This window comes from Eubalaena glacialis, chromosome 10 (assembly GCF_028564815.1).
Source record: "Eubalaena glacialis isolate mEubGla1 chromosome 10, mEubGla1.1.hap2.+ XY, whole genome shotgun sequence".
Lineage (NCBI taxonomy): Eukaryota > Metazoa > Chordata > Mammalia > Artiodactyla > Balaenidae > Eubalaena > Eubalaena glacialis.
Window position 1 is genome coordinate 65422803 of NC_083725.1, and position 14641 is coordinate 65437443.

Sequence of the window (14641 nt, forward strand, 5' to 3'; positions counted from 1 at the left end):
TATTTGAGCTGTATAAATATTTATATTTCATTGAGAACATTGAAGCTAAAAGTATAAAGCAGAAACCTGAGTCTTTCTAAACAATAGTTTTTTTAATATCTAAAAGTTGTACTTCAGAGTTTGGTAATTTTCTTTACTCTCCGATTTTATTTTTTATTGTCAGATGTCCAGTGACAGAAGCCACCTCTTTTAAGAGAGAAACTTCAAATGGAAATATATTTTATGTTATGCCTTATATATTTTATAATCTTGAATGCTTAGATTCATGTGAACGTTTTCTGATTTTTAGAGGAACGGAAGGAAAGTGAAAAGATGAAAAGTGAAGAGCAGCCAATAGATTCAGAAAACTGTTCTACACCCAATGCTCTAGAAGAGACTACTGTGAAAATAGAAAAAGAAGATGAAAAGGAACTTGTAAAACTGCCAGTCATAGTGAAGCTAGAAAAACCTTTGCCAGAAAGCGAAGAAAAAAAGATTATCAAAGAAGAAAGTGATTCCTTCAAGGAAAATGTCAAACCCGTAAAAGTCGAAGTGAAGGAATGTAGAGCAGATCCTAGAGATATCAAAGGTAGCATGGAGAAGCTAGAGCCTGAGAGGATAGATTTTGCTGGCAATGTTAAATCTTCTCAAGAAATCACTGAGAAGTCTACTGAAGAAACCGAGAAACTTAAAAATGACCAGCAGGCCAAGATACCACTAAAAAAACGAGAAATTAAACTGAGTGATGATTTTGACAGTCCAATCAAAGGACCTTTGTGTAAATCAGTTACTCCAACAAAAGAGTTTTTGAAAGATGAAATAAAACAAGAGGAAGAGACTTGTAAAAGGATCTCTACAATCACTACTTTTGGTCATGAAGGGAAACAGCTGGTAAATGGAGAAGTTAGTGATGAAAGGGTAACTCCAAATTTTAAGACAGAACAGATGGAGATGAAGTTTTATGATACAAAGGAAGATAGCTGTAGCCCCTCTAAGGACAGAAGTGTCATCATGGAGGGAAATGGAGCAGAGTCTTTAAATTCTGTCATAACGAGTATGAAAATAGGTGATCTTGAGAAAGAAGTGGTCACTTTAGGGAAAGATGCAGATAGTTCAATATCAGCCTTAGAGACACAGAGTCACAAAGGGCACATAGAGGAAACTGGTCCTCCAGAAATGGAAACCTCTCTTGAGACTTCTGAAATAGCAAAGGATCTCTCTTTAAAAACTGCTTTATCTACTGCTGAATCCTGTAGCATGAGAGTTGAAGAGAGGTCTCCCAAAAGTAAGAAGGATAAGCGCACACCAGTCCTAGAATGTCTTGAAAAGTTAGAGAAGTCCAAAAAGACTTTTCTTGATAAAGACACACAAAGATTGAGTCCGATACCAGAGGAGGTTCCAAAGAGTACTGTAGAATCAGTAAACGCAGGGTCTCCCGAGACAGCTGAAACTTCTCCATCATCTAACGTGACTGTCCACCGTGAGAAACTAGCCTCAGAAAAAGAAGTGGTAGAGTGTCAGAATACCAGTTCCACTGAAGGTCAGTCCTTGGAGAAAATAGACCCAGAAATTTTAAAAGTGGATTCTGAATCCACAAAGGTAGAAGTGGATGATCTGGACAATGCCCAGACCTCTGGCACAGGTGATCCTTCTGAGACAAAGGGTTCTATGCAAAAAAGCAAATTTAAATATAAGTTGATTCCTGAAGAAGAAACCACTGCCTCAGAAAACACAGAAATAACCTCTGAAAGGCAGAAAGAGGGCATCAAATTAACAATTAGGATATCCAGTAGGAAGAAGAAGCCAGATTCTCCTCCCAAAATTCTAGAGCCAGAAACCAAGCAAGAGAAGACAGAAAAGGAAGAAGAGAAAACAAATGTGGGTCGTACTTTAAGGCGGTCTCCAAGAATATCTAGACCCACAGCAAAAGTAGCTGAGATCAGAGATCAGAAAGCTGATAAAAAAAGAGGGGAAGGAGAAGATGAAGTGGAAGAAGAGTCAGCAGCTTTGCAAAAAACTGAGAAAAAAGAAAGTTTGAAAAAAACAGAGAAGGATACAAATTCTAAAGTAACCAAGGTAAAATTTCTTCTACTCTGAGTTTTAATTTTTCTTAGAAATACTTGGCTCTGAGTGTTTGTAGCTGTTTGCTTTTGGCTAAATCAGCTCATTCAAAGATAACTAAAACAACAACAACCACAAAAAAGCCTCTCTTCCTATATCTGAGGTGTTTTTTCTTAGTAGTTATGTCCAGACATTAAATTTCAGACTGTATAATCTTGTCATCTTTTAAACTTTTTCTCTGTTGTAGGCAATATAGAAATATATTCTCTGTATTGTAAACTATCCAAGTAATACCTAACCTGTATGATTGAAAAATGAAAATTCCTTAGAAACTCTATTAACAGTTTGGGCTACATCTCTTTGCAGTCCTTTTTCCATATATTCATGTCCATGTTCGTAAATACTTCCCATTCTTTTAAAAAATAGATCGAATCAAATTATTTTTCTATGATCTTTTCACTTAACAGTGTGTGTCTGAACTCTTTACATATCAGTAGATATAGTGTACTTTTTGGTTATTGGTGGCCACGTAGTATTCCATAGTGTGGGTGTACCTCAGTTTATTTAACCACTCCCTGCTTGATTGACATTTAGGTCGTTTCCAATTTTTCACTATTACAGGCAGTGCTGCATTGAAGATCCTTTTGGACATGAGTGAGTATTTCTTTAGAATAGACCCCTAGATTTGGAATTGCTGGGTCAAGGGGCATATGTGTTTTAAGTTTTGATAGCTTTCTCTATATTGCCCTCCAAAAAAGGCCCAGTTAATGAACCCTCTCATTGCCAGTGTTTGAGAGTGCCTCTGTGTCCCCATTTTAATCATTAGTCGTAGAGCCAGAATTTTTTTTTTTCTATGACCCTCTTATTTTAAGCAAAATCTAGTACAAGTCTTTGGCTAGCCTATGGGAGTTTGTTGTAATTAAAAGTGCTACTTTTGTTTTTGATATATTTAAGTGGTCAGATTGTTCTTAATTGCAGGTGATCCTTTGTTCCCTGAAATACTAAATTTTAAAATTTTTACTTAAAAAAAATTTCCCCTTCTGTTGTTAGAATTATTTTGGTCTTTGGTGGGGACTTACACTGTAGGAGTGAACAGAAATATGACTTAAAATACTGTGAAGCCAGCCAATAAAAAGCAGTTCCCAACATTATAAAGTTATTCTATGAATAATATTTTTTAAGTTTGTCAGGATTTTTGTATGTATTTTTGACCCATTAAATTTTTTAAATTCATCACTAATACGGGAATTAAATTTTTTATGTAACAATATGTGAGAATATAGTCAGCGCTCTAATATAGAGCCTTTGAAAAGCGCATGACCTTTGACCCAGAATCCTCTTCAAGGAATTTATCCTAACCACAGAAGTGTGTGTAAAAGTTTGTATTTGCAAGGATACATTGTTTATGAAAGTGAAAAATGGAAAACTACCTAAATGTCTGTCTAGTAGTGGATTAGATAAATATAGCTATGTGATGGCTTATACATATATATACACACACACATGATGTTAGGAGACTATTTTATAACTAGGGAAAATAGTTATAAGACAGAATGTTCATTATAATTCTCCCTTCCAAAAAGTAGAAAAAATTAATGGAAATATATACCAAAATTTAATAGTAGGTATATTTATGGATGAAGCTACAATAATTTTTCTTTTCTCTTTGTATATTCACTAAATATTCTACAATGCATATGTAATCAGAAGTGTTTTTTTAACATTCTTATCACATCAGATTATCCTAATGTTTTATTTTATACAAGGTAAAACCCAAAGGCAAAGTTCGATGGACTGGTTCTCGAACACGTGGCAGGTGGAAATATTCCAGCAATGATGAAAGTGAAGGGTCTGACAGTGAAAAATTATCTGCAGCTTCGGAAGAGGAGGAAGAAAAGGAAAGTGAAGACGCCATCCTAGCAGATGATGATGAACCATGCAAAAAATGTGGCCTTCCAAACCATCCTGAACTAGTATGTACCTGATCTAAATGGACAGTATTCAAATTATTGGCATGCTGTGGTGTGAAGCAGCCTAACTTCTGGGTTTGATCATGATTTCAGTTTTATGTGTGCAAAATAGCCTTTATTTCTGTTTCGCAGATAATAACCCAACTCTAGGGAGGATTAGGATCTTGCTTTCATTCTTACCTGGCTTTATATTGATATTTCCTCTACTTAAGCATGCACTCCTATAATCTCTTCTCATAGATCAATTAGTTTATTCAAATATTTCTATTCTGTTTTTTTCCTTTAAAGTTTTCTTCTTTTCCTTTAAGTTACTTTATAATGCTATTTCTGAAGTGGCAGCTTTAAATAAGTAAGACCTAAAGGGCCTGTTGCCTTTCTGTAAAAACATGTAAGTCAAGTAGTAACCTAGTAGGGCTTTAAACTTTAGAAAGTGGACAGTTGTAAAAAAAAGAAAATTTAAGAGGATAATTATAGACCAGATATATTCAGAAAAATAGTGACAGATTTACATGGGACTTTCTTATTTAGGAAGTAAGTTCTTCAAAGATTGCCTAAATCAGGAAAACCAGTTCCTAACCTATATATGTATTTTTGCAGTTCATAAGTGCTTTCTAAAGAACCTATTGAGGAAACACTCTTGTTACGCTCAATTCTATGCAACCGTTCTGTTCTTTTGAATAGATTTGACTTTAAAAGCGAGCTCCACCTATTAAGTAGAAAGAGACATAAAGAAAGAAACTTCCACATAGGTTGAGTTGTATGGGAGCAGAAATAAGTTATGTAAAGTTGCCAAGCACAGTTCCTGATATCTGTTGTGTGCTGGGGTAAAGCTGTTTGTGGTTTACTTGCAGTTTTCTTCCTAAATGTGAAAATCATATCTGGAAACCAAATCAGTGAAGTTTATCAAATCCCAGTAGTTTCAGAGGGTTCAAGTAAAAGATATAACTTAGACCCAGAGAATAACTTTAGCTCCGAGAAGAACAGTTGTCAAAATTACACTGAGAAGACCCTTCTAAGCATTTTTATGATCATCAAACTATAAAAGTTAGGTCAAGACTTTTGCGTGCAGAAAGGCAAAGAGAAGATTGAGATAGTGGTCTTTTCTGCCCCCTAAATCAAGTAAAAATCAATATTTGTGTTCTTTCCCTACCATTTCCTAATATTTTTTTATACTGAGAGAATGCATTTTGACTGAGGCAGCAATAGACGTCAATGACAAAGGGGTGTGAAGAAATGAAAAGTAAAATGAGGTGAGCAGAAATGACATCCAGGAGATGGAGAAAGTTGCACCCTTCTTGGAACACACATAGGATTTTTATTTGGTTATCTTAATAACTGCTCTGAAAATCCCATTGCTGGTTATTGTGGCAAAGAGAATGACATTGGAAACTGAAGATCCCAAATATGGTGGATTTCTTATGCTAGATATTTAAGCATAATCCTCAAATAAAAATGTTAGGCAGCTGTTGTGTGTTAAGTGGTAGGGAAATGATGCTGAATTAGATGTGGTCCTTGTTCTCTTTGAGCTTACAGCAGAAAAGCAATAAATTCATAGATGAGTATAGAACTCTATCGGGTTTTTCAAATGCGTTAGTGAAAATAAGTGGGATCATTGCCTGAAGCTTGGAAATCTCACGTAGTAGTATTTATTTTAATGGGTTTTTACCTTTCTTGAAGAATAGAGACAACCATCATTTTAGAAATGAACTGAATTCTAAAAGTTTATTTTTAATTTTGTTATTTGAAATTTAGATTATGTTTTAAGATAGAAATGATGTGATAAATAGAATCAGGTGCCCAGGTTAGTCCACATATGCCTATGTAAGCAATCAATCACATAACTGAAGTATAATGTTAATATAACTTAAATTGAATTCTGGCTATTGGTAGCAAATGGAGAAGGGAGTTTTTCACTTTTAAAATGTGTGCACATTCCGTCCCCCACTCTAAACCCTCCCCATGGTACATGTTAGCAATTCAGAAACTATATATAACTATATACAAATAAAACTATATACAAATAAATGAAGTGTAGATAATGGGAGCCAGCTTTCTCACTGTTAAAGAAGTTAGAAATAAGGCTGAAGGCTAGAATGAACCCTGTGGTGCTGGATTAGATGGTGAGTTATTAGTATGAACTCATGCTTATTTTAATATAGATATATGTATATACATGGGGTGCTATACATATATGTATTTCCTAGCTCTGTCCTCTGTGAGAACTTAGAATCAGGGATACCCAGGAGCAGTGAGCACTCCGCACCCAGATCTCGATTTCTAAATACCATTCTCCAATAAAAGAACCAGTGTTTCTGGGGAAAATGGCTGATTCTAAGGCTTGGGCAAGGAAAATATAAGATGTGCCTAGAGTATCCTGTATTACCAGAAAGTAAGGAAGTGCTTTAAAAAAAAATAAAAGCATGCAAATGAGTCCTAAGGACACAGGGGCCAACCTGAAAACTCCTAGTATATCAATGGCTAGAACAATTTGAACAATAAATTAAATAATTGTTTTAGATTACAACCCAAAGAATAAAATAATATTCATTAGTTCATTCTGATACAAATAAATAATTGAATAAACAAAAAAATGGGGTAATGGGGGAGGGACATTTTTTTTTTTTTATATAGAAGAATTCCAAATAGCAAATGTTGAGGGCATGAGGAAAACAGAAAATCACCATTAGAACACCGTAGTAATAATTGTTTTGTTTTGTTTTGTTTTGCTTGTGGGATCTTAGTTCCCAGACCAGGGATCGAACCCAGGTCCCAAGCAGTGGAAGCACAGAGTCCTAACCACTGGACCACCAGGGAATTCCCAGTAATAATTATTGCAGCAAGATCCACTGATGAGTCCTAAAACTAGTGGGTGAAACTGTAAGGAAAAACAGGGTATAGCATAACTTCAACATATCTTCCCCCCAAATATTTATTAATTACTGTGGTGATTTTAACTTATCTCTACAAATTCTTTGATACTCCTCTCTTCAGAAAGTGGAGCTTAATTCCCTTCCCCTTGAGTATGGGCTGGAGTTATCACTTTTAATGAGAATAGAGTATAGAAAGTGAAAAGTAACTTTACAGTAATGAAAAACAACAGACACTACTATAACCAAGTGATCAAAGTTAATATCACCAGTAATAAGTCATATTGCTATCATGTACCCCCAGATATGATGTAGTGAGCAGGGCATTTCACCTCTATGGTATTCTCAAAAACCCATAACTTCAGTCTAATCATGAGAAGACATCAGACAAACCCAAACTGAGGGCAGTCTGCATAATATCTGACTAGTACTCTGCAAAACTGTCAAAGTCATGGAAGACAAAGAAAGACCAAGAAACTGTTACAGATCAGAGGAAATTAAGAAGAGATGATGAAATGCAGTGCAATATCCTGGATTGGATCCTAGAATCAAAAAAAGGACAATAGTGGAAAAACTGGTGAAGTCTGAATAATGTCTGTTGTTTAGTTAATTGTTTTATACTGATGTTAATTTCTTAAGTTTTGGTAAATGTACCATGGTTATATAAGATATTAACGTTAGTGTCCTATCTTGGCAACTCTTCCATAAATCTAAAATTATTTTAAAATAAAGGATTTTTTTAAGTTTAATTCATGAGTGTGTACCATTTTAACTTTTAGAGAACTGGTCATCTGAAACTCGAATAGCAAAAAATAATCAACTTAAGATTAATTATTCGTAGCTTTTTTATTTGAACATGATTGTCCTTAGTGTAGTTCCATTCCTCTCATGTTTGAATTTACATGATAAAAGGAGCCATGAGTGTTTCTTACAGATAGGTAATTGAAATGCTATTTACAGTGGAAATTATTTGTATTTTAAAAGTCCTGTGTGTGGTAGGGAAGTTTATGGTACTTCAGCTATAAAACTCTGTTATAAAGAATGTGTTGTCATATTCCTCATGGCATACAAAAAAAGGATTGTAACTCTAGTTCAGAAAAGACTTGTTATTTTTCACTTAATTTGTTAGCTTAACATTTTATTTTTTTTGGTTCTTAAATTTTTTTTTAAAATTATATCTTAGAGGGGAGTTTCCTGGCGGTCCAGTGGTTAGGACTCTGCACTCTCACTGCCAAGGGCTCGGGTTCAATCCCTGGTCAGGGAACTAAGATCCCACAAGCTGTGCAGTGAGGCCCAAAATAAAAAAAGACATGTTAGGTTCCTAATTATCAGAGCTTTTTTATTATTATGCTTTATGCAGATAAAGAGTATAGTATAGTATATTACTTAGTTTTATGCTAAGAAATATAGAAATGTCCTTATTTTAACTTGAGTCATTGAATATTAGTCATAGAGTTAGGTTGGCAATTAATCTGTGGTTTTTTTCAGATTCTCCTGTGCGACTCTTGTGACAGTGGATACCACACTGCCTGCCTTCGCCCTCCTCTCATGATCATCCCAGATGGAGAATGGTTCTGCCCCCCTTGCCAACATGTATGGTGACCCAGCACAGTTCTGTTTTTCCAGTCTTTGATTTTGTATTTAAATTAATAATATTTCTTGACAGCCACTAAACATTTTAATCTTCAATTTGTAGATATTGTTCATCTCTTGTTTAAATTTCTGTGAAATTAGAGACTATTGATAAAAACTACTTTTTATTAGTATCTTTTAGGTCTTCCTTTTATTTTTTTTCCAAAGCAATTCTTAGAAGACCTCTGGGTTTTGTAAAATTATAATCTCTGGTTTATTTTTTCTCACATTCGTTAAAGGCACAAAAACCCCCCAAATTAAGATAATATACAAGGGAAGAAATAAGTTTCTTCCTTTTGTTTATCCCTTTGTTTCATTCTCTTGTTCATTTCTGCCTACCTTCTTTTTGTCAGTTTTATAGATGATATTATGAATTATGCACCATTATAATGGTACTTTGAATAGAAACATGGATTCTGTTTCTCTCGTATCTCGATTCAGGTGGATTTCTTTTAAAACTGAAGAGCAGGATATTTTTTTGCATCCAAGAGGTCCTTTCTCTCACAAGCCCAGTCTCATTTTACTTTAAAAATGATGGCCTTGGGACTTCCCTGGCGGTCCAGTGGTTAGGACTCCGCACTTCCACTGCAGGGAGCATGGGTTCGATCCCTGGTTGGGGAACTAAGATGCCGCAAGCTGCACAGCGCAGCCAAAAAAAAAAAGATGGCCTTTATTGCATTTCTTAGTAAAGTGGAATTTTTTTGGCTTAGCATCATTTTAGCAATTACATTCTTCAGCTCTGTTTTGACCCAGTAACCATGTGGCATGGTTTTGTAAATTTTTTTCCATTCTCCTTTTAAAAAATAGTGATTGGCACCATTGTATTTTATTGTACATAAACCTTCTTCCTTAAAAATGTCTTAGGATTTTAAAAAATTTTTTAATCACTGTCATGTATATACAGTGAACCAAATGCTATTTTAAACATTGATTACTGCCAGCAAGATAAGCATTGAACATGTTTCTTGGCAAAGCTATAAGTTTCTTTAACATGTGTGTTACTTTAAAGATACGCTGCTCATCTTCAGTTCAGTGGATGAACTGAAGCGGCATGTCTTTATTTAATTAAATACAAGGAACATTTCAGTGTTCACTGCGTGGCCCCTTATCAGCTCTCATAGCATGGTATCTATAGCTAATAGGCAAGATATAAATGATTGTGGAAAGGTGTGTAAAATGACACTCATCTGTTTTATTTTTTCAGAAACTACTGTGTGAAAAATTAGAGGAACAATTGCAGGATTTGGATGTTGCCTTAAAGAAGAAGGAGCGTGCTGAACGCAGGTATTGTGATACGTGTGTTAATGTTTTACTTGGGAATTTGACCTCAGAGTTGTCTTCCAGTATAGACTAATGTGTCTGTCTAAAGCAGGGTTTGGCAAACTCTGACCTGTGGGCCAAATATGGCCCGGCTAAGAATGTTTTTTTCTTTTTTAAATGATTAGAAAAAAATCAAAACAAAAATCATATGTCATGGCACATGAAAATTGTATATTCTGATTTCATTGTCCGTAAATAAAGTTTTATTGGAACATAGCCATGCTCATTTGTTTATATGTTGCCTGTGACTGCTTTTGCACTACAGCAGCGGAGTTGAGTAGTTGCAACAGGGACCTTATTACCCAAACCTAATTTATTATCTGTCCTTTTACAGGAAAAGTTTGCCAATCCCTGATCTAAAGTATTTATCAGAACCTACTCTGAATAAGTATTGGCCCAAGTATTGTGGAGGATATGTAGCTAAGTATGTAGGGAGTACAAGAATACTGTAAGAACTGGTCTACAGTTTAGTTACCCATGTCGTCTCTTTGGGTGGGCAGAATTAACACTGGTGAAATAAAGAGCATTTAAATGCTGAACTGTGTCCTACTGACTGTAAGCAATGCCTCCCTTTTCAATATGCCACTGCAGTGTGGTCTAAAGCAGTTGAAGAAGGCTTCTTGGAGGAGGTAAGATTGGAGTTGAGCTTAATCTTTAAAGGGGGCTCAAAATCAAGACAGTAAGTTTGTATTTATTTATGTTTATACGTACCTTGGTTGATTTGTCTCTTGCTAAACATTCATTCATTCCTACTGTGTTCCAAACTGAAGAGAAAAGATGAGTAAGACAAAGCTCTTGCTTACCTGGAGTTCACCTTCTACCAGAGGACGCAGATGTATGAACCAGTGATTCAGTAAAGTAGACAAATCGAGGTATATTTGGAGCAATACTAGAACATTGTGGAGGAGCACTTTAGTTCTTCTAGGAGTTGGGGTTATCAGGGAAGTCCTTGGAAGATAACTAGGGGTTATATAGGTAGACAAGCAGAGAAAGGATATTTCAGGCAAAGAGCACAGTACAAGCAAAGAGAGTGTAAATGTGAGAGTAAAAGAGTGGTGGGGGATGAAGCTATAAGGGAAACCGCGGCCAAATTGTGAACAGCTTTGCATAACTGGCTAGGAAATTTGAATTATTCTCTAGAGGCATGGGGGAGCCATCAAAGGAGGGATGTGCATAATCAGACTTTTATTTCAGAAAAAATGCCCTGGTAACAGTAAGAAGAAGGAATTAGAGTTGAGGCTGTTGGAATAAAGTCTATGAGAGCCAGTGAGGCCTGAACTAGAGCAGTCATCATGATAATAAAGTAGAGAGGTTGAAGAGAATTTTCAGAGGATTAATCAGTAGGACTTGATGCCCATCTGTACATAGTATGAGAAAAATCTAAGCAGTGTCTCCTGATTGCTCCTTCATTTGCTGCTACTTTAACTTTTACCTCCGTCACATAGTGTTCCCCTCAAAACTTCAGTTTGCGTTGAGACAGTCTGCTCATTCCATAGTCCACACACTTTACTCTGTGCCAAGTTGAACCTTAAAAATGGGTTCAGCTTCTAGATCCTTTTTCCTCTTTACTGCTCACCTTGAGCTCTCTCTGGCTTATAATGTATGCTGCTTAGTTTAAAGGCAAAGTTTATCTCTGAAGTTCACTAGGAGATAAAAGTAGTACTTTTTTTTAAATCGGTTGTCTAAATACCTTTATATTTAGGAACTAACAGTCCTGTATACAGTTATTAGGACTATTTTGATGTGCGAACTGCTCCTGTCTTAATTTTTGACACTGGAAAAGATCTAACTAACGATGCTTCAAATTAAATCATAATTAAAAATTAGACTCGGTCTTCCTGCAATCTGCCTGCCCTTCTGAGAAATGAGTTCATGTTCTGAAGCTGATCTGACTTAGCAGTGTAGATAGCTAATAGGCTCACCCTTTAAGGACTTGGAAGAAAGTAGATTCTCTCTAAAAGCCAAGAATGTAAACCACTAAGAATTTGTCTCATACTTACATTATATCCGTTTATTCTTTGGAGGCCTGTGATGCTTGTACGTTTTATATGTGGAAAGATTGGTGAACATTTATTTTACTCTTGCCTCACACACTTTAGAATATGCTGCTGCAGTTAAGAAATACTTTCAGTTTTAGAAATTTATGTTAAAATGTGCCACAACATTTGTTTATATTATTGGTCTCCCATTTACTAGTTCATCTACTTTCTCTTCTATCCTTGGTAATCCTCTTTACTTAAATGTCATCCTTTAAGAGGACATCTGTAATTGTGCCTTTACATCACACACTAAATCCTATACGAGACCATTCTAACAAGGCAAGTTAACTGTTACTGTTGTTTGTTAATTCCCCCAAAAATCTGGTTAACAAAGCTTTCATTATTTATAACTCCTAATATATGTATATATTAGGAGCTCTAAATAGCAAAATATGTATGTTTCTAAAGCAAATAATATATTAACTGTAAATTCAGGTGACTTCATCTCTTTTTAAAAGTGAGCATTTTTATTCATCCTGTTTCAAATCTGTGAAATAGTTTCTCTAGCATTCATCCTAACAACTTAGAGCCTTGCTTACTGTCTATATCATAGTGCTAGAGTATCTTTCCCCTTGTTTGTTCTTTTAATCAACATTTAATGAACATTTATTGAGCACCTGCTTTATGCCAGGCAATGTAATCATCATGAGGTGTATGATATGTGGCTCTACGGTATGGTGGAAAAGAAGGATGTGTCAGTGAGTAATTAGTAACTAGCCAGCAACTGTCTATAGAGCTGGAGCTGTGATGCTCTGTGAAATCTGATGTTTCAGAAGTCCATTCAGCTGATATGTAAATGTCCCTTCCTGGACTTGGTGCCAGAAATTATTGGGAATTCAAATAGCTGTGTACTTCCAAAGTACTATTACTAGTGCTTTGCTAGCAGAGAGTTGGATTTAATCAGGGTTGGAATTTTCCAGGTAATATAACAGAGGGAAGGAGAGAAAGAGACAAGGAATTTGAGAGTGTATGCAAAGCGAGTATTTGTAATGATGGACCATGGAGTCTAAGCCAGCTAAGGGGGAAAGTAAGGACACAAAGGGAGTGCCGGACAGTGAAAAAAGGGTAGGGTCAGTGGATAGAGGTCCCACTGGAGTCAGGGAATGGTTGAAATCAGTGTAACAGAGGGAGTGAGCTGGAAAGTGAGTCAGTAGAAGTCAGAGAACAGGTTCCTTGAAATTGAAATTTTAAAAAGGGTGTGGTTATTGGTAATAATAAGGTCTGGGCCCAATATGATCATTGAGCTAGGTGGTGAGATAGAATGGAAGATGTAACTTTCCATAAGATTACTGAGCAAGAGAATGCCTTGATGAGAAATCATACCTACCTTCAAGATCTTACTCAGATATTACCACCTATTTAAAGCCTTCCCGAGTTTCTCAGCTCTTCAGAGAAAATCCATTCCTTTTTCTCATTTCCATTATACCTGTTCATAATGGACTACAGTTAGTTGTTAAATAATTGTGAGGGCAAGAACCATGTCTCCTTTACCTTTCGATTTCCAAGCCTGACACAAGTCAAGACCTAACATGGAACATGACTAAGTGTTTTTTCAATTGAGTTGAGAAGAGAAATAATGGTCAGGTGAAAATAGAGCTTTTGAGGTATGAAAGAGGAAACTGATACCACAATAAACTTGGTTAATGTAAAGAGACATGTCAAACATATTTAATAACAGAGAGCTGAAGTTTTGAATTATCCACATAGCCTTCCCTATTAATTTCAGCTAGTACTGTTCTTCCTTTCCTAGTTTTTAGTTCATTAACTGTACTAATTTTTTTAAACAAGTTTTGATTAAAATAACTTTATTATTTTCTTACATGCCAGTTTTTATTTAATAGCTTCATAACCCGTCTCTTAAAAAGAGTATAAAATTCTTGTTAGCCCAGGGTTTTTGGGGCAGTAAAGGCTGTGTTCTAAAGGACCCACACAACTGGATCATTAATGTCCTATATGGGACATCACAAATAAAGGGAGGAAGAGTGGTTACTATTTCTGTTTAGTTGAACATACACTGGCATGTATGTAAAAGCTCAGCTGTTCTTGGTGAATTGAATTAACTTTGGGAGAACCAGAGAAAGCTTCTGTTCTATATAGCAATTCGTTGTGTAAAATTTGTTGAATTAAAATCAACAAAGATTTCTTTGAAATGAAACTCTATGTCATTAGTGTCCATAAATCCACATTTTCTGGAGAAGTCTTAACTGGCTCTGAAGTTATCTTTGTTGTAAGCATCCTAGAGTGCAGAGACATATGGCTGTATTGCTGCTTTTCTTCTCTGCAAACAAGAAGTGGATGGTCTTAGAATCATTCACATAAAATATTACTGAGAACTTCCAGCATAACAAAGATCCAGTTTGTCCAGAGTTGGTGTTCCATCTAATCACTTCATCAGTGAGTCACAAGCATGACTCTTTTCATCAGATTTCCTTGTCTGTTTCACTTACAGGTTTTATTTTACCTGGCATAAGTCACTTCTAAAGCTAAGTTTTCATACCTTTAGGAAGTTTTGTGCCTGCCACAGATACCAATATTATAAGTTTCATGGATAATAACTAACATGTCTGTGACCTAGCTTCTGCTGTTACCATGAATCATAATTTTAGTATTATCTGTGTTAGTAATGTTTTCATAACAATTTCATTTTTAGCAAATCTCACTGTGTGCTTTTTTGTTTTTTACTTAAAGGAAAGAACGCTTGGTGTATGTGGGTATCAGTATTGAAAACATCATTCCTCCACAAGTAAGTTTCTGGTTTATAGTATTTTTAAAG

The 14641-nt window shown here is 35.5% G+C and overlaps 1 protein-coding gene across 1 annotated transcript in view; it reads left to right on the top strand.

Moving 5' to 3' along the window:
* Positions 1–14641, top strand: part of RSF1 (remodeling and spacing factor 1) — a 170445-nt gene that overhangs the window by 139777 nt on the left and 16027 nt on the right. Inside the window, exons 6-10 of the mRNA XM_061204104.1 lie at positions 290–2055; positions 3807–4013; positions 8366–8470; positions 9714–9793; positions 14557–14611. Coding sequence (XP_061060087.1) covers positions 290–2055; positions 3807–4013; positions 8366–8470; positions 9714–9793; positions 14557–14611 — 2213 coding nt within the window. The remainder of the gene's footprint in view (positions 1–289; positions 2056–3806; positions 4014–8365; positions 8471–9713; positions 9794–14556; positions 14612–14641) is intronic.